Raw genomic sequence first — 19,209 nt, 5'->3', positions numbered from 1 at the left:
GGGATCGTTTACACGTGGAGTTGTGCAGTATGCCTTTGCATGGGAATAAAGGTTAGCTTGCATACATAGTGAGCTAAAGTACTTATGGCACCACGATTAGAGCACCCAATAGCACTTCAAATACATGAGCAGCAGCATGATGTAGCTAACTCTCACCTAGGTATTCTGACTTAACAATGACAGCAATCAAAACCGTTCCCAGAAAGGTGAAGGGGAAGCAAAGCAAGTGTGAGAAGATATGCTATGTAATAAAGGGTCAGTTTTCTGATCACCAATGTGTTTTTTTCCTGCTTTTAAGTAAAAGGCCCTACATCATTTCATTATTGCCTACCAATATTTCAGAAAACAGTTTCTAACTGTTTTTTCAAGCTGCTATTTCCAATTGCCTTCTGAATTATGACCCACCTGACCAAGAGTTTGAGTAACGTTTGAAGTCTGTGTAGTTCATTGCCAACTTTTTTGGTTAAGGACAACCACTGCTCTTCCAGCTTCCCAATCTGACTTGTTATTTCCGGACAGCTCACAGCAGTCAGCAATTTCTTCCCTTCTTTCACCATCTGGTACAGCCTGGCATGCTTCTCATCAACAGTGCTCTTGATTTGCTATCAGAATATGGCAAGTTTGCAAAACAATAACATTTTAAAATTTGAAAACACGAGTAGCAAAATACATATCATTTGTTCTAACATCTTAATCTTACATTTAGTATGTCATGCATTTTATTTTCTGTTCTGAAGCAATCAACACATTTGATAAATATAACAAATATAAACAAATAAACTTCAGGCTATGAATGGATGCTGTCTATAAGACTCGGCTGCATCATCTGCGCACATGCCCATTGCCAGCAGAATGTTACTGCCCTCCTGTTCTTAGTAGTGCTTCTTTGTCTATCTTATTAAAAAAAATGTTACCAGACTTTTGGAAAGCTGAAGAAGCTGTTTGGATATGTACTGAATGATGGTGGCCAGGAGGAATGAGGCTGAACAGTGAAGATGTTAAGTCAAAGACATAGGAGGAGTTGGGCTTGCCTAGACAGCTGAATAAAAGCAAAGCATGACTGTCATTACTACACTTTGTCAGAAGGTCAAAATGAGAAAAGGGAAAAGAAGAAAAAAATCCCAGGAAGTAGACTGGTCCTCAGGAGAAGGCAGAAAGGAACAATTACGTGATATGTAAGTTTCTCACTTCTCTCCAGATAGAATATTTAAAATTAATAGGGATATTTGTCTAGCAAGAATTATGCTCCAGAGAATTTTATTTTGCTCTGTCCTTGAAACTGTGAAGCTCCAGTGCTTGGACTCCTCCCAAAAGCATCTTCTAAAGCTTTACTACTTTGTTTCTGATGTCATTAAAGAAAATAAAGACTAAAGATTTTAACTACCCCTTCATTCTAAAGAAATAAAGGAAACAAAACAACTTTACAATGAATGGCTAGGCAAATATAATCTCTCATTTCACTATGATGGACATCAAAAGAGCCAGAGGTCCACTATGATTGTCAGTATCTACTGCTGATTTAATTCAAAAGATATCCATAGCTCAGAATTTTCTGAGAACCTCCCGTCATCTCTTTTATACAATCAGGTACATTAAATCTCAGTACTTCTTTTTGCCTCTATAGTCCATGAATGTAAGTATAAAATTGGACTCTCCATAGACCCAATTTCAAAACTTCTAATAGAGTAGGTCCTCTGAAGACATAGAAAGGTCAAACCTGTAAGGAAAGCAGATCTCTCTCGGAGGATACATCACTAAGCTTATGGAAGGCTAATTCTTGTCAATTTTATAAAACAACCACAAAGGCTGCTTTTACATCCTTATATTTGTATGTTTCCAACAATTAAAATGTTTTAAACACGACTTGATGTTCCAAGGCACCATCAGAGATGCAGCTGGGAACAAGCCAGTAGACTACTTGCCATTTTCTACAACAGGAATTTTATTTTCACTGGTCAGGCAGGAATCAGAACAGGAGACAAAAAATAACACAGAAGCTGCCAGCGTGCATGCTCACGCTAACAAAAACAAAAAGGAAATAGCACCCTGCAAATTGGCTTCTCCTCATATGCCAATTCATCTAATTCTTTTTTGCCAACCCTACAGATTCAAGAAGAAAACCAATTAGAGAGAGAGACACATCAATACCTGGAGAAGTACAATCCTTTCCATTAATCTTTCTTCTGTTTCTTCAACCAAATTCACAGATGGCAATGTAGAAGTAAGTGCCTCTAATTCCTTATTGAAGGCTAGACATCCATCATCGAATTCTGTCCATTCCTTAAAAAACAAATTACACCATTAAAATAACACACATTGGTGCTTCCACTATATCAGACTTAATGCTTAATCTAGGCACAAGCAGCTCTTGCATTAATGAAACAGAACATTTAAGCAGTTAAGTGAAATATTAACATGAGATGTGATTTTAACACAGATGAAATAACTCAAACTTCAAGATCTTTAATTTGAAAGCGGTATGCTTCAGTTTTTACTTCCCTAGGGGTGTTTCAAGAACAACTTTTACTTAATTTTAAAACAGTACCAGTATTTTATGTCTAGAACATCTCTACTGTCAGTCAAGGCACTCCAAAATTACCGCAAGAAAGTCACCCACATCAGAGTAACGGATTGAAACGCCCACTTAAAAAGGTGTTCCAAGGAAAAAAGACAGTTTACTGATACATGGAGAACAAGTTACTCTTCAATGGACTTATCCAGAAAAGGATAACTACTAGACAAAGAATCACTGTTGTGGGAAGGACTCCTCTAGAAGCAACTACTCCTTCCCTCCAACTTTTACTTTGGGTTTCTTTTGGCTCATTACCTTTAACAGGCTCTCTAAGTGTATACCATACTGGCTGGCCTTTTGCTCCAGCAATCTGACTTCATTCACCAGCCCACTCCAGAATTTATCTCTCTTTTGTAGAACAGAGGGTGTCACTTTCTTGGAAAATGTTTGCACGTAAGCCATGTGAGTCATGAGGTTGTGGAAAAAGTCCTGAAGAAAAAAGAAGTTAAAGCTTGCTGAGTAAGTGAAATCATGCACCAAGAGCAGGAGTATGCAGAAGACTCTCTGTTCACTGTGAAAAGCAGACACTTCCAGGGCCTAGCAAAGCTGGATCAGGAGCCTTCTACCCAAATGCTGCACCAACCCAAGATGGGTTACTGTTAATTTTGCAATCTGACTAGGAACCAGTGATGAGTTTAATACACTGTTTTCATTTATACATTTGCAAAGAAAAAGATCTACCTTTATGACTTCAGTTCATATGAAATACAAAGATATTGGAGGGCAAAACCAGAAGAGTTTTAATGATACTTGAGCTGAATTCAGCATGAGGGGAGTGTCTAGCTGACACCACACAGTCATTATTCAGTTTCCTTCACATGGATGGAAGATGACTCCAATCATCAAGTATGACCAGTTCTAAGGATTAAGAAGTGGGACGAGCTCAAAGAACTTGATTTAGTTATGAGCCCTCAGGAAACAGCTGAATCTCAACAAAATACTTTCTCCTATGAAAATGTTTTAAGGACTAAAGATCATACCCCTCTATCAAGATCTTCTCCACTAAGAACTAATATCTAGTACAAGGATTTCACTTTAGGACTGTATCCTAGACAGTGTGAACATTCTGATAAGTCTTGATAACCAGGGCAGGAACAATTACTTTTGCAGTTCCTTTTACTTTTGTAAATCAACAAGTATAAATTTGGAGTGTAAATATATTCTATATATGTTTTCCTTTGTACATTAAATTCCAAACATTTTACTTTGCTGAGGTTAATTTGTGAGTAAGTGACAAACATCATTCTGGAGTAGTGATGTGCAGCACTTGGCATCCTGAAGCAATTCTGTAGGGAGTTTGGGCTACATGGGGCAGTTAAATCAAGGCACTGGCATGACGGAAAGATTTTCCAGTGGCTAGCGTTGGTTTTGTCAAGCAGAAGGACAATGGGGATGCATGTGTATTCTCAGGATCTTCCATAAAACACACTGCAGCTGGGAAAAGGGAATAGTGGACTGACAAGAGGAGGATCTAAACTACCCTCCCTTCATAAAAGAGGGGCATAGAATCATGAGGGCATAAAATGCTGGAAGCAAAGCCTCAACTCCTAGTTGTTAGACAGCAACTTCAGGAATCTAATTATGAAAAATTAGAATGTTTTCTTTGCACATCATTATGTTCTGAGGTAAACCACAGTATATTACAGACTGGCAAAACTGAAATCCCGATCTTTATTTATTACCAAAACTGCAGTTGCAATAACTTCTTTTGTTTTAGTGGGCCCTACTTTGGATAACTAAAAGCTTTTCACTGTTTTCTGCATGAACTTCAGTCCCTCTTGTACACTGAGATACTTATTCTCCTCTATGACACTCAAGGAAAATCTGTCACAGAAAACAGTGCTCTCACTATGCTGATCTGATCTGGGCAGCTCTGTGATGCATAGGAAGTTCTGCACAAATGTGCATAGGAACTTCCTCACAGTGCAGTGACGGAGCACTGGCACAGCTGCACAGAGAGGTGGTTGAGTCTCCTTCTCTGGAGACATTCAAGTCCCACCTGGACACCTACCTGTGCAACCTGGTCTAGGGAGCTGCTATGGCAGAGAGGTTGGACTCAATGATCTCTAGAGGTCCCTTCCAACCCCTACAGTTCTGTGATGGAAATACCATACCTTGTGATTTTCCAGGTAAGATTGTAGAGCTGCTCTGCTTTTTGTCAGTTGCTTTGTATCTTGTGCAATCTTCTCTTGTCCAATAGCAACTAGCTCTGCAAACCCATGAAGCAGGTCCTCATATTGGCTCTCACTGATGGAAGGAGAATTCAGCTCCACATATTTTGCTTTCAGAATCCCCCACATGTCATCCAAAACATCCTGCAATGTGAGCAAAGTTTAGTGATTCATTAAATACGTACATGAATCCTACAAATCCAAGCACACATTTCCAGATTGCAAAATAATTATCAGTCTTTTGATGCTTAAAAAACTTTGCACAGAAAAATCAAACCTTGTTGCATAAGTAGAACTGTACTATGTTCTCACCTCTAATTTATAAGCCTCCTGGATTAAGGTGGTGGGTAACTGGAATCTTTCCCCATAGTCTCTCAGCTTTGCCACTTGGTTTTCAAAGTTTTGCAGTTCCAAAGCACAGGCATCAGTTTTCTGAAATTAAAGGCAAAATTATAAATTTATGAGATAAACAGACAAGAGTGTTCATGAGACATCTTACTCGGTTTACAAGGCACAGCCATGAAGGAAGCTCAGGTCTTGTGTCTCAGAATAACATTCAATATGTTTCAGTTTACTAACTTGACATCCATCATTAAAAAGAATCCTGGCCTCAGAAAATACTATTTTCTCATGAATTGGAAAGATTCAATCAGGGATGGACTGAGACAGGTTCTTTCTGAATGAAGGAAATTTATGTACTGCTGATGTTCTTTTTCCAAGAGTGGTTGCTTCACAGAACATGCTCGGTGCAGCAGCTCCTGCCTGGGGGCTGAACATGGCTTTCAGCCCAGCAGAAATTATGCATGTAAACAAGGTTATGAACCTGTAATAAAAATGATTGTGGGACCCCTTTTTGCTCCTGCAGCAAGAAGATATGTGTCAGATGATCACTCTGGGGAGGATATGTTGTCTGTTCACTTTTAGTTCTCTGCTAATCCCTACAAAAGTTGAAGAAAACCTTAACTGGTCAAATGCCACACTATGATGAAGTGCTTATAGCGCCTGAATGAGTAGATACAAATACTGTAGCCCTATTTTCCATGAAGAAAAAGTAGAGTTTTGATGTGTGGATTGCTGTACTATGTGTAGCTTTTTCTCTTCTCTGCCATAGGCTGGGGTGTATTTGTTCCAAGACGTTGTGGGGAAACTGGTTCCTCCACTCCAGCTAATAAAAAGACTGGAGTTAAGTCCAGCTATGGATTGTGATGTTGTAGGAAAAAAGGGATGATAAATACTGAACTATAAATAAATACTGAATAAATATAGATAAATACTGAATTCTTCTCTCATTCTTAAAGCACAAATAAGACTCAAACTTTAAAAAATATGAAACAGTAAATCATAGAAAACTGGAAACACGAGCTTTTCTTTTTCTACAAATGAAATTACCTGAAGCTGCTCAGAAACGTTATGCCCATGAATTGCATTCAAACATTGTTGCACAGTAGCTTTTTTCTCAGTTAATTGATCATAAAGCAGCCTGGTTTCATTCTGAAAAAGTAACAATCATCAAAAGTATATCACATACAAGTAGAGTAATATGCAGACAAAATTACACAGCAAACAAGATGGCTCTCTTACAGCAAAAGCACTTTTTCACTTTAACACACAAAAAAAGCATACACATTCTGGGGTCAAAGGAATAATTTCGAAAGGGAAATTCCCTGTCAGTGTATAAAAAATGAGATTTCTCTGTCACAGTGATCTTCTGTGACAGTACAGATCTGTGAAACCTACAGAGAAACAAATTCTTCCCTTCTGAAAATGAGAAAATAAGCCTATTACTGATAACTGATAGAGCTCAATGGATTTTGCAGGAGTAAGCATAGCAGTATCAGCCCTGTTCCTGTTCGGAGACAACACCCCAGTGTTCTTCAAAGGAACTCTTATCATTCAGCAGCACAGAGATAGGCTGATGATGAGCACACTGAAGCACTGCTGAACATCAGAAACTGTACTTCAAAGACCAAGTTCTTCTCTCCTTTTTTTCAGAAAGGATTCCTGATGAAATATTTTTCAACGACAGCTAGTAGACCTAGCCTAACACCAGAATCTACAGCAAAGCTTTTAATTATTTGTTTTTCTGAAGAATGACAAAAGAAACACAACTTTGCAACACTGTGACTTCTATTCCTGTGGCACAAAATCTCACGGAAGAGTAAATACCAAGGGTTAAATCAGCCTCCAGTGCATAGCTGTAGGTAGAGCAGCACTGGACACTGCAGCAAAAAAGGAGTGTCCCATAACATATATTCTGAGAACAGAGCTTTTGGCACTGCACTAACTCTGATCACTCCTGAGTCCACAAGGTAGTACAAAGGAGACACAAACCCTTCCCTGGCCTAATCCTTCCCCACAGAAACTTGGTTTAGCCTGTAGATCAGCATACATGGGATCCCAAGTTACTTCTATGCTTTGCATGCAAATTTTCTACTTCTAAGGCAGTCAGCTCTGTAAACAGTGCTGTAAAAAGCAAAATAAATTTGCTTCTTGAGAGACCAAGACAAGTTTGTTTAGTACCAAAAAAAAAAGACCATTGCAGATGCCTCATTTGTAATCCAAATGCATTAACACTGAGAAGTCTTAACAGATGCTGTGAAACAAGATGTGCATTTGACAGTGGAGTACCTGGTAACTGCTATTATGATCCAGCCCAGCTTTCATTGAATTGCTCCTTGAAGCAGTGGCAGCCTGAGTTTGTTCCAGCCATGCCTGTAAGTTGTTAAAGCACTCACAGAACACATCTGTGCTCCCACCAGAGCAGGTTATAGACTTTAAAAGATCATCCTTTTTATCACTCAGATCCGCGTGAAGTTTTTGCAGCTCTACAGAAAGAGTCTAAAGGGTTGGAAAAAAGATAACATGAGTGAAAACGGTCTCTGTCCAAGGAGACCTGCCTGTAAAATGCAGTGGTACGTGCTGGTAATTGTTAACAGACAGAAGGCCCAGATCTGTGCACCACCAAAGAACTTGACTGTGCTACTGCTGAGTTTTACCAGCAAAGATGAGAGGAAATGACAGGCCATACAAATTTTTCTCGCAAAAGAAATCCACTATGGTTCCTCTTTCTTCTGGATGTTCAAGGAAAGTTACCTCATAAAGAACCTGCTGCACGGCTGCCTCTTCAGTGGAGAGGACTGAGGTGTTCAACATCTCCTCCATATTGTTCAAACACCGGCTGATTGCCAGAAGTAGCTCAAACAGTTTTTTATCCAAATTGGAAGAAATTTCCTCTGCCACATTCTCCTGCACAAAAGTAAGCCAGAATTTGTCAGTACTTTAACCCAAGACACGCCTAAGATTTGTTCACTGGCATAAAGTTAGAAGTTTAGTCAGTTAATAATAATAATATGCAGTTAATGAAATACTGAAGGACAGTCTTGGATGGGACAGTTATATGCATGCAATATTCAGAACTGTCAAGGACAATATTGAGAATGACCCTCAGTGTATTAGGAGCAGATGCAGTTTTACAGGTTTCTAAACTCAGGAACAGGCACAGAAGAATTTGCCTCATCGGATCACATATTGCACATTTACTAAAATCATTCACAGGATCCTCATTTAACAGAGTGCGAGGAACAATCTTTATCCACACTAATATGTCTCTGGATTCAGGTAGTAGAAGTGTCATGGTTGAAACTTGGAATCTTTCTCCTAACCTGAATGCATGTTATACCCCTCAGCTGTTGCAAAAACTACACTACAGTGAACCCCTGTTTATGCTTCTCAATGCCCAGAAAGTTCACTGTGTCTAAAATTCCTGGTGCTTTTGGCAATGCTAGAACATTCCACTTTTACCTGTGCATGTACCACATTTGCTTCTTGGCTTAGGTCTCCCAGTTGGACAGTGTATGTTTTCAGCTCTTCCACGGTTGGGGTCACTGCATTTGGGAATGTGCCCCGGGGCAGCATGTTCAATTTTGTTGTAATCTGACATAGGGAAAGAGAATACTGCAATTATGTGAACAGCTCAAATGAAGTCTGGGCTACAGGCAACTGCATCACATTCCTTTTAGAAAACATTAAAATACAAGTGTCAAGTTATTAATATGAAGCACTTGGATACCAGGACTCCCTTTTTGCTGGCAAGAAGAAATTGGTTAGCCTATGCCCTCATTGGAGCATGACTGAAAAAAGAGCCTCTGATTCCCACTTTCAGGGGCTACAGGCTGTAGCCAGTATTAAGGCAGGCCTGCTGCCCACTGCATTGCCTGAGTAAGAGCAGACATTCACCCTTTCACTCGACCAGTATTCTTCCATTTAATGCAGTACTCTTCTTTCAGAGAAGAATAAATCCAGCCATTCTAATTGATTGTGAGCAAAATTGCTAACAACAGAAAATACACTTTGTCTGAGCAGTACAATTCTGCAGTCTGCTCTGAATAAATGCATAGCACTTATGGCAGTGAAAAGTCCACTTCTGATGTGTCAGAGAGAATGAGAAAATGCTATGACAAATTGTAGAAGAAAATTTAAGTTAGAAGTTTCTTCTGACTAAGATGTTCTCACTTGCAGGAACTGGGACTTAATCCACATCCATAAAAATGAGCTGGGAGCTTGCTGGATAACTTGCCTAATTCCCTTGAAAGAATTAAGCAGATAACATCAGGTCTGAATGCTGAGTGCCAGAATTCACCTACATGTTCCCACACTACTTCATAGTCACAGCTCCAGAGTCATTATCTACCTTAAAGTAAAATTAAAAGACAATCATGAAAACACTATGCAGTAACAATTCCTTCAGGAGAGTGCTTGCAAAGATTTCAGTTATCTGATGAAGAAGAGACATGATATGAGGGCTCAGGAAGATATTGTAATAGTTATCTTCACGTAAACCAACAGGCTGCACAAAGAGTGCTTCACTGAATTTAAACAGACCTGAGGCTCCACAAGCGGGCAGAGAGGAGACTTCATCTTGGAGGAAAGCTCTTGTTGTAAATATTGCCACTTATTACCAGTTTGGTCCTTTGGAGACAAAGTGGGATCAGCCTGCTTGAGTTTTGGATCAGGTTCTCTACTGCTGTATTAAGAAAACATTAGAATGTCAAATACTGAAGTAGAATAAACAGAATTAAATTTGTAAAACTTCTTGTGGAAGTAAATGAAATTCAATTTCTTTAGACAGCTGATAGCAGAAGTCTCCCAGCTCCTGCAGGTTTTCTTCTACAGGCACATATCCCTCCAAACAGCACTCCTGCAACTGAACCTGGGGAGTGATTTTGTTGCTTTGTACCTGGGTTCTAATTTCTGAGTCACATTTTCCTCAGACTGTGGCTGCATTGTTTCCACGCACAGCTCAATGAAGTCAATGAGGCTTTTCTGCTCTGCTGCATTTATTTTCAGCTCCTGCAAACAGAGAAAAAAATTAACAATAAAAAACAACTGTGTGCAGTGTATTCCTCTGAAATGATTATTGTACTTTTCCAATTGCATTTCAAACGAATGCATTTAGCAAAGTTAAGAATACTTCTATCAGGAGAAAAAGCAAGTACAAATGTGTAAATATGATGTTACCAGTTTTCTAAAAACGTGTTTTTACAGAATATATTTCAGCCTTATTTCAAGTTTCAAAAGCAAAAGCCCTCAGTCAGAAATACATTATACATTTTCAAAAATGTAAAGGCCACAGACTGCCACCTTTATATAGAGAAAAAGCAGGGTTGCTCAAATATGAGTTAGAAATGTATTAGTTAAAAAGAGAGCACTGACTGAAAACTGAGCAATTTTAGCAGCTCAGGCTGGATCACTTTCTCCAACTCATTCCTATGAGCATGAGAGGGGCAAAAGCTAATTTCTAGTTAGCAAAACAGAAGTAGTTTATAGAGTATCATAGGATATCCTTATAATGTTAACAATGACCTTCGAGTCATTCTGAGTTAGTCCATGGGAGAATGTTCAGAAAGCCTCACAGTCAAATCCATCTTTAAAAGAAGTTTCAGTATGCACTTTCAGATTTCAGAATACAACAGTGCTTTAAACGCAGGAAATCAGAGGGCTGGGTGATTCCATCTGAATCACTGTGTAGTGAAGAAGGGGTACAATCCAGTTTTGTAAGGTTCATAAAACTTTTGGACAAAAAAAATCTGAGTTTTCAGGGGTTGGAGGCCTTTCTCCATCCTTCTTAACTCCTCAAATCCTCTAGGAGAAGAGTATAAGGTACCTGTCCATGGCAGACTTGGTCCCACACTGAAAACTGCAGCAGGTGATATATGCAGCAGCCCCCTACATGTACAGTGGACACAGAGCAGCTGAATTCCTGGTCAGGCAGAATAATTACCTGTGGGTTCTGGAAATTGTTTTGCTGGAGGAATGGTTGTTCAGTGAGGCCAAGGTGGGACATGCTGGACCCATTGGAGTGCAAGATCTTGAGGGACTCTGGGTCAATCCTCTCCGTATTGGGAATCTGTAAAGAGAGAACCATTGTGGGAAAGCTTCCAGACTTGACAAGAAGGCAGAATCTTCATGTGCAGTTTGGGGAAATGGCAAAAGCAGAGCTGTTTTGGACCACTTGTAAACAGAATCAGCGGTGCAAAAGCAGTTGGCACTCTTGCAAACACTTCTATCTAGTTCCTGTCCATGTCTAGCTATGGGGCTGTGGCACTGGAAAGCTGAGTCACTGCTCATGCCACTTAGGTGTTCTTGGAAGAAAGTTACTGCTTTAAGGCCTGTCTGCTGTGATACTATCAAAACATCATGGCAATTTGAAGGCATTAAAAACCAACAAAACAAACAAAAAGAACCTCGCCAAAAATTTTTAACCTTTTGCTGTATTTCTCACAAAATCTTAACTACTGCCACTGAGCACTTAAAGCTGAGAAGATGTAGCTCAAAGATTCATTAAAATTCCCACTACTTACTTCAAATGAAAAATAATTATACTGCAGTGCAAACTGGAAAAAAAACAAGTCTGACATTCCTGATCAACTCTTCTCCCTTTCTTGCTTCACGTGGTGAGCTCTAACTGTTCTCCTGCTACTATAGCACATGACAGCAACAGGACTCTTAACTTTTCCTCAGCACAGAATTCATACGCTTTACCTGCTCTTCACTGTATTTATCCTGAAGCATCATCTGGACTTCCTCCAAATTACACTTCACTTCCTTCAGCTTCAAGGAAAGAAACTCTATCTGCTGTTGGTAGCCTACACTGTCTCCACAATCTTCCAGTAAAGCAAGATTTTGTTCAATCTGTGATAATATCACCTAGAAGTGATAGGAGTCAATTATTCATTCTTTGAAGTATAATACTCCTTTCCTGATAACATTCTGTAAACAGTGCTTACACTTAACCTTGTCTAAAATGAACAGAAAGAGGAAAGATCAGAAATACCTGCAAACTCCCTGGGTTTTCTCTAATATAGTCTCCTTTTGCTATGAACAATAAAGTGTATTTAATACAATGCTAAAGACAAAACTGTTTCAGAAAACATTCTCTATGGGAAGTTGTATTAACTCAGTTGATAATGACAAAGGGAGGCAGAAATCATAGACCTCATTTGGATGAACCAGGACAACACACCACATCGGAGAAGAAGGCAGAGAACAGACTGACCACTTCACCCTTAGGGATGGTCAAGTTCTGTGGATGTATGATCTCAAGAGACCTCACTGTGAGGCAGTGGCACTTCCAAAACTGTGCAAAACTATGATAAGTGAGGAAGTAATAAGCCTTGAGCTGATGCTCACTGTAAGGACAGTTCTCATTCCTCCGAGTCACATCAACCAGAAGCAAAGCAGAATTTCTGCTTACGTTACAGGACAACGTTGCCAGTGTATGGAGGGTAGCCTTTATTTGGGGCCATCAGTTCTAAAAACAGTTTTGGCTATAGAAAGGAGATAAAAGTTGACAGCTTATTGGTGTGGACTGGTAAACCTCACACAAATCTTGCTATGATGAGTTAAGGAGTTACGTCCAGCTCTCCATCCTGCTGCAAGGAGCTACTGGCTTCACAATAGAATCAGCAGGTGAAGTTCATGTCTCAGCTAAATGAATAGCCTGTTAACTTAGTTTTAAACTACTTGAGATTGTTTTATCTGAAATGCCACTGAGCTTTCAATGAAGTGATAAAGTAGAGGGGCACGCATACCCTAGGGCCAGTTGGAGCTACGGACAGCAGTCCACTTCCCTGAACAGCCCATCCCTTCTGTGAAGAAATCCTTCCCACCATCCAATCATCCAATCTAAACTACCAAAATACAGTACAGGTACCATGTATTAGCCAGGCCACTGGAAACTGTTGGGATTTTGTTGCTGATTCACACAGCATCTCTGCATTACTTCAAACTCACATTTTTAAGGTTGAATGTGGAGACAGAAACTACAACTCAACTGCAAAGTAATCAAATGCAATAAACTAATTGTTCTACATCATATCTATCTATCTAGAGACCACTTCTGTTTTGTATGTTGGACATTTTTCCACGTAGATCTTGATTAGGATAGAAAAACATTTCTCTGATCCATCAAGTTCAGTGTCAACATTGAGCAAAACTGTCAAAACCTAGCAGGAACTCAGCAGGGCCCAGTGCTGCCTGAAGCCTGCTCGATTTTACTGCTGTGTCTGCCTTATCAAGGCCTACACTGACACAAATCCTGACTGGGATTGAGATACAGCCAGCTACATATACGTGTTCAGGATCTTAATTCCCAGAGTTCAGCAGCCAAGCAGACAGGAATATTGGCCTGGCACTGTGGGGTACTCCAAAGCTGAATGCCTGCACATTTTCTTTTAATCTGTGTGTCAGAGAAAGAAAGCTGCACCAGGAATACCACTCAGCCCAATTCTTCACGTCACCTCTGTTGTTCCCCCCCCCCATACCCACCAAAACAAACGACCACTCTGTTCCTTCTGCTGCCATCTGGAGCAAGAAAGTCCTAGATCTAAAGCAGTACATCTAAATACACACTACTCAAGGTGGAAAAGTGTCAGTCTCTTCCCCCTATGCTGGCAGCTTGGGGGCCCTAAAGTGCAAAAGAACAACTTACAGTTTAGGATTTTATGCTAGTCTTTGAAATTACTCTTATAAAAATCTAAAGTGAAAACATCCAAGCAAAACAAAAAAAAATCCTTAATTCTCACTGATTTATCATGACAGAGACCAACAGAAAGCCGCCTTTTAACAGGGGATGCAAAAACAAAGAAAAACAAAGCTGTAAAAACACTCTGAGCTCTAACTAAATCCTTCAGGTGTATAATGATCCCACCGTGTACAATCCTAAAAACAGGTATTAACTAAGCCCTAGGAAAGCTGCACCTGAAACCGAAGCTGAGCAGTCACCAGCTGCCTGCCAGCGTAATGAAGCTGAATAAGCAGGGAGCGAGAAGCAGTAACAGCAGCTTTCCTGTGTTCACAAACCCCCGGGAAGGGTGGCTCACGTGGATGGCCAGCAGCAACTGGCTGCTCCCTCTTACCTCATAATCATCAAGCTGTAGTTCTACCATCTGCTGCATTTTGGGGGTCTGGGGGTCTGAGCCCAGGGACACCTTAGTTTTGTCTAGCCACTGTTCCATCTCAGCAACACGGGCCTGGCACACGTGGAGGACTGTTTCCGGCTCGGGCCTTCCACCATCCACTGCTTCCTCTGTCTCTCCTGCTTTCCCTGGAGAGCCCTGGGTGGTGTTGGGGACAGCAGTCGGTGTGCCACTCTAGAGCAAAGCAAATGGAAAAAATGCAGTTATCTATCTATTACATTCTTTCTTTCTTCCTTTCTTTCCCCACCCCCTTACCAGTGAGAAATGTTTAACTTTCACATTCACAGGGCTCCAAAACTACTCTGTCACTGACTTCACAGTTTAAAAAAAAAAAAAGTAATAATTAAAGATGAAAGAAGAAGGAAGGGAAATTGAGCAGGCAGGCGATCCAGGATCTGGCGTAACAGGTTTCCAGGCACAATTTGCATCCCCGCAGGTATACCTGAGCCACAGGAAGTACGATGACTCACCATTAACCAGTTCTCCCCTGAGGAGAGATGTCCTGCTGTGGGAGTTAGATGGAAGAGCAACACAGTTTAAAGCTGCAAAGCAAGCTGTTGTGCATCATTTAGAAGGTTTTTGCATGCATTTGGTTCCAATACTCAAACAAGTTCTATTCATGCTCTAAATCACACAGAAAAATAATGTGTATTCTTAAGTCTATCTTGTGTAATTCTTTCCTCTTGCTTGCATTGCTTTAAGAAGCAGCATTGCAAACTTCCGTAATAAGGAGAAGTCTAAAGTGCTTGGAGATACCAGCAGTTGCTCAGAAGCCTGCACAGGTCTGTGTATATCCACACATATGCAAACAAAAGAAGTTAATAAGTAAATGAAGCACAACGCCTCTGTAGAAAACCACCTGTACAGCTCCCACGACTCCAGAGCACACACACTGAGACTGTGTGTGCATCAGCCTTGTGCTAACATGAGACAGGCAGAATGCATTGTTTTGGGGATCAGCATCTTATTTCAACCATCACTTTTCTGATTTCCTTCTCAGATACCTTGCAGCAATGTCATTAAACACAGGAAATAGTCCGAGTGTACAGATTCTGAAACATTCCAGGAAACTGTTGAGGTTCATGCAATTGAAGATAAGTACCAGTTCACTTCAACCTCCACCTGAAATTTCTGGCTTTAGCTCCCAGCCTGTCTGTCCTAGTTCATCACTTAAATATTTTGCCATTTTAGGCTCAATATATATTTCTTTTTTTAGTTTTGACAGGACTGCAAAACATTTTGTTTCACTAAAGTGAGCATATTTTGATAATGGCAAAAAATAACCAAGTATTAAATGGAACAAACATGCACGCAGAGACATATTTTAGGCTACTAGAACTGAATTTGGAGGGAAAACATGCCAGGAGCAATGATATCGTATCATTTAGCAATCACCAAGATAGTGGGAATAAATTCATGTTAGTGTATGTTTAAGCCCTAAATGGAGAACATGAATATAATCAGTTCCACAGATTTCTACACTTCAGTGCTTCTCTAAGGGAAAAAAATAAATACATTTTAAAAAATATATATCCTCCTGTCCCCACATAGTAACTGATCTTGTAAATAAATTGCTTAGCAGGAAAAAAAAACACATTTCTAATGGGAGTTATATAGAATATGGAAATGGCACAGAGCAGCAGAACACTGAAATGGAAAAGATATTGCAATATTGCAAGCTTTGTTGCTGTCTGTCATGAATTGAGGAAGGATGACTTTCTCTGCTGGAGCAGAGGGTTGTGGCTCACAGCCTGACCACATTCTGTGCAAACAACACAGAGCAGCTGTGTCCATCTGAAAAACTGCTCTGCTGAGCTTTTCTATCACTGTGTTCAACAGGTTGTGTGTGCCTCTGAAGACAGGAGGTTGACAAACGTGGCGACAACAGAGGTACCAGTATATGTTATCCTGTTAGAGGTGCCTGGATACCCAAAAAGTTGACCTGGAAATGAAGTCTCTCTAACAGAAGTGTCTAAATGTCAACTACTCCCAACTGAGATTTAGTCAGTGCAGTCAATACTTCAAACCAGTGTAACACAGAGAATCAGTGAAAGCTCAGCTGAACCACTTTCTGTGCTTGGGAACTGCAGTGACTGCATCTCCTTTGCCTCCAAAGAGAGCTTACAGACATCCTGTACGAGCAGAGGCCAACAGCACTGCAGCACAGCAAAGAAAAAGGACACAGAGAGATCACGTGTACAGACAGGTCATAAATAATACACTCACTCATATGAGGCAGAATGCTATTGTTTATAATATTAGTACACAACAGCTGCTGACTAAGTTCTAACAGTTAGCTATGTATTTTTCTCCTAAACAGGAATGCGAAAAAAGGGCATGTCCAATTCTCCCTTGACACTACTTTTTTTCCCCATTATTCAACTATATATTGAAAGTCACATGAAGTAAGGAGTCAAGGAACACTGTGAGACACAGTGACCTGGGAGCGTGCTCTTGCCTCAGACAGTGACAGATTTTAGCTTCTTCCATACTGTTAGAAAATAGGAGCTAGAGCTGAGGCTGTTCTGCTACCACTCTTTTGCACTTGGTCTTGCTGGACTTTTCAAGACTGCCTCCATATGCTCTTCTGCATGTAACCTATAGGCTGCTGCCCATTCCTCTGTAAGTTAGTGCACATCCTGCACAAAGCAGCAAATATAGGAGTGTTATTCTCATTTACTCATCCTTTAACTTCAAAATCCAGTAACTGATGCAGATTTTATCATCTTCCATTCACACCTTTATGAATGCCAACATCTTTTTTTTCTGCCAATATTACATCTTGTTTCCAAGAAAACTTCATTTTCAAGGAACAGATCAGAACAAAATCATTTTCACTCAAAAGAGCAATATGAAGAAGCCCATACAGTATCCTACTGTATCATTAATCCTGACACAAACTCCAGCACCATTATCATTACCAGTAGCTGGGTTATACAGAAGGTCAGCTTGTTCAGCTTACTTCAAGTTTTCAAACTCACCACTGTCTGACTTTCATGACCTGTGCCAGAGCCTTCTGTCCCCTGCAGAGTTTGCAAAGATGATTCCTCATCATGTTTATTGCATGATCGCACTATCTCAGCAGCATCCTGAAGAGAAAGAAGCAACAGTGGAAATATTTCTATCATTATTGCCTTGTTGTGCTTGAGAAACCTCAAAAGGTAGCAGCCCTTCAGTGCACAGCAGTCCTGAACCAAGAAAAATCATGGAGATAAGGTCTCTTATGCCTGTGACATAGATACACAGAAGCAACAACTGCACCTATCACATCAGATAATATCAAGACACTATGAAGAACACAGCAAAATATCACCAAAACTGTAGCTGGTCAGGAACTTTAGATGTTGAACTTCTCATTTACAAAGGGAATCTCTTCTACAGATAATCTCCTAACAAACTATACATTTACTGCCTTCCCAAGAGTTAATGAAATGAATCACTGCTAACACATGTACCTTTGTGTCTTTGGGTTTGTAGAACAGGAAAGAATACTTAAAATGGAAAACTTTAGTGTGATGTGGAAGACAGAGCAACTTAATAAGGCTACTGCCCTGCAATTGTAAAGTTTTCTTACTTCAAAGTCTTCAGCATTACCTACAACTTTTGTAAATTCTTTCCACAAACACAAGTTCTGCCCTCTCGAGATAAATCTGAGTTCATTACCTGTGCACTGCCATCTGACAAGGTACCAGAAGACCAGGAGATTGCACTGTCTTCCTTATGCTTTTCTTTGTATTTTAATGACGGCCAGAAGCTCATCTCTCTCTCTGAGGCTGTACTTCCCTTTGAAAGTAATAACAGCTCAGCATTAGGCTGTGAACACAAAGCTCAGGCATTCCTTCAGGCAATGTAAATTACTACAAACCTTTACTAACACTTAGCTCTCTTTCTGCCTTGTTTATCTATCTTGTTTCCCAAATCTCACCTCTTCCCTTGCATTATGGCTCTACTCCAAGATGAATGACTGCTGGATGACACTCTAGAGACCTCAAGAGTATTCTGTTTTTTCATGCTATCCCCAAGCAAACAATAAAAAAACCAAAACTCACCACCAAATCACTCCTTTCTCTTTTCCTGACATCTAAAAACAAAATAACCCCCACATGCAGTATGTAAAGAAAACTGCACCAAAGAAGAGTGGGTAGCCAGGCTACAATCTCACCAGCACTTCTGTATGCTCCTGGCTTGAATGGCCTGTATGGCTTGCACAAATATATCTGGATTAGACGTTAATAGAAGGCATACAGAGTTGAATCTATTAACATCTCCATGAAACTTTACTCCTGGCTTTGCTCCTCTCCAGTTCATTTGTGCATTCAGACATCCCACATTCACAGCAACACCTTGAGTAGCACTTCCCTACTTGTCTCACTCCCCTAGAAATAACTCTTAACTTAACTTCTTCTCTAATTGACCATGCCTTATTTTTCTTACGCTCAAGCATAGTAAAACAAATACTTTGATTACTTTAGTAGTTCAGAGGTTGTATGATTTTGTCTGAAAGAAAACTCACTTTTAAACCCTGTTTTTCAGGCTCACGTTTGCCTAACTCATGCATAAAGGAGGTATCGCTGTATAAGCAATCCCACAAAAAGCAGGACCACATATCACAGAATGAGTTACTATGTAATAGTGACATTGATTCATGCACAGTTTCTTAGTACTTTTTCTTGTTATAACAAACTTGGCTTCATTTTATTCTAAATTATTTCATGTATACACACTTTTATAATTTTCCCTGTAACAAACTAGTTTATCTTACAGCTGTATATTTAAGACATATACTAAACTCACCTTGCTTTGGTAAGAGTCTTCTGACTCTTCATCTAAACAGGGCAGAAGGGACATCAGTCCTCTTTTCTTCAGCTAAAAAATATGAAAAAGAGACAGCCCATTTACTCATGTTAAGAACAGTAGAAGCCTCTGCTCTTCTGCATGTACTCTAAAAGACAGTTAGCACTCGGGGTCCATTTTTGGAGAAGTACTGAGC

General features: G+C 40.0%; 1 protein-coding gene across 6 annotated transcripts in view; it reads right to left on the bottom strand.

The window, feature by feature from the left end:
* The window catches only part of SYNE2 (spectrin repeat containing nuclear envelope protein 2), a 161,343-nt gene that overhangs the window by 55,856 nt on the left and 86,278 nt on the right, over positions 1-19,209 (bottom strand). For 3 of the 6 annotated variants that reach the window (XM_065749049.1, XM_065749023.1, XM_065749007.1), the window contains exons 64-80: positions 19,014-19,085; positions 17,883-18,002; positions 17,201-17,308; positions 14,160-14,393; positions 11,785-11,949; positions 11,024-11,149; positions 9,980-10,092; positions 9,625-9,766; positions 8,545-8,676; positions 7,837-7,989; positions 7,372-7,581; positions 6,133-6,234; positions 5,056-5,175; positions 4,687-4,887; positions 2,828-3,001; positions 2,149-2,280; positions 406-602 (exon numbers count right to left, since the gene is read on the bottom strand). In XM_065749049.1, coding sequence (XP_065605121.1) covers positions 406-602; positions 2,149-2,280; positions 2,828-3,001; positions 4,687-4,887; positions 5,056-5,175; positions 6,133-6,234; positions 7,372-7,581; positions 7,837-7,989; positions 8,545-8,676; positions 9,625-9,766; positions 9,980-10,092; positions 11,024-11,149; positions 11,785-11,949; positions 14,160-14,393; positions 17,201-17,308; positions 17,883-18,002; positions 19,014-19,085 — 2,501 coding nt within the window. The remainder of the gene's footprint in view (positions 1-405; positions 603-2,148; positions 2,281-2,827; positions 3,002-4,686; positions 4,888-5,055; positions 5,176-6,132; positions 6,235-7,371; positions 7,582-7,836; positions 7,990-8,544; positions 8,677-9,624; positions 9,767-9,979; positions 10,093-11,023; positions 11,150-11,784; positions 11,950-14,159; positions 14,394-17,200; positions 17,309-17,882; positions 18,003-19,013; positions 19,086-19,209) is intronic. The other 3 variants (XM_065749014.1, XM_065749040.1, XM_065749031.1) reach the window with 3 other exon arrangements.

The sequence above is a fragment of the Cyrtonyx montezumae genome, unplaced genomic scaffold (assembly GCF_038088225.1).
Source record: "Cyrtonyx montezumae isolate F1298 unplaced genomic scaffold, pur_monq_1.0 scaffold_10, whole genome shotgun sequence".
NCBI classification, from domain to species: domain Eukaryota; kingdom Metazoa; phylum Chordata; class Aves; order Galliformes; family Odontophoridae; genus Cyrtonyx; species Cyrtonyx montezumae.
Note: the sequence above shows the minus strand (reverse complement) of the source record. Positions and strands in the feature narration are given on the sequence as shown.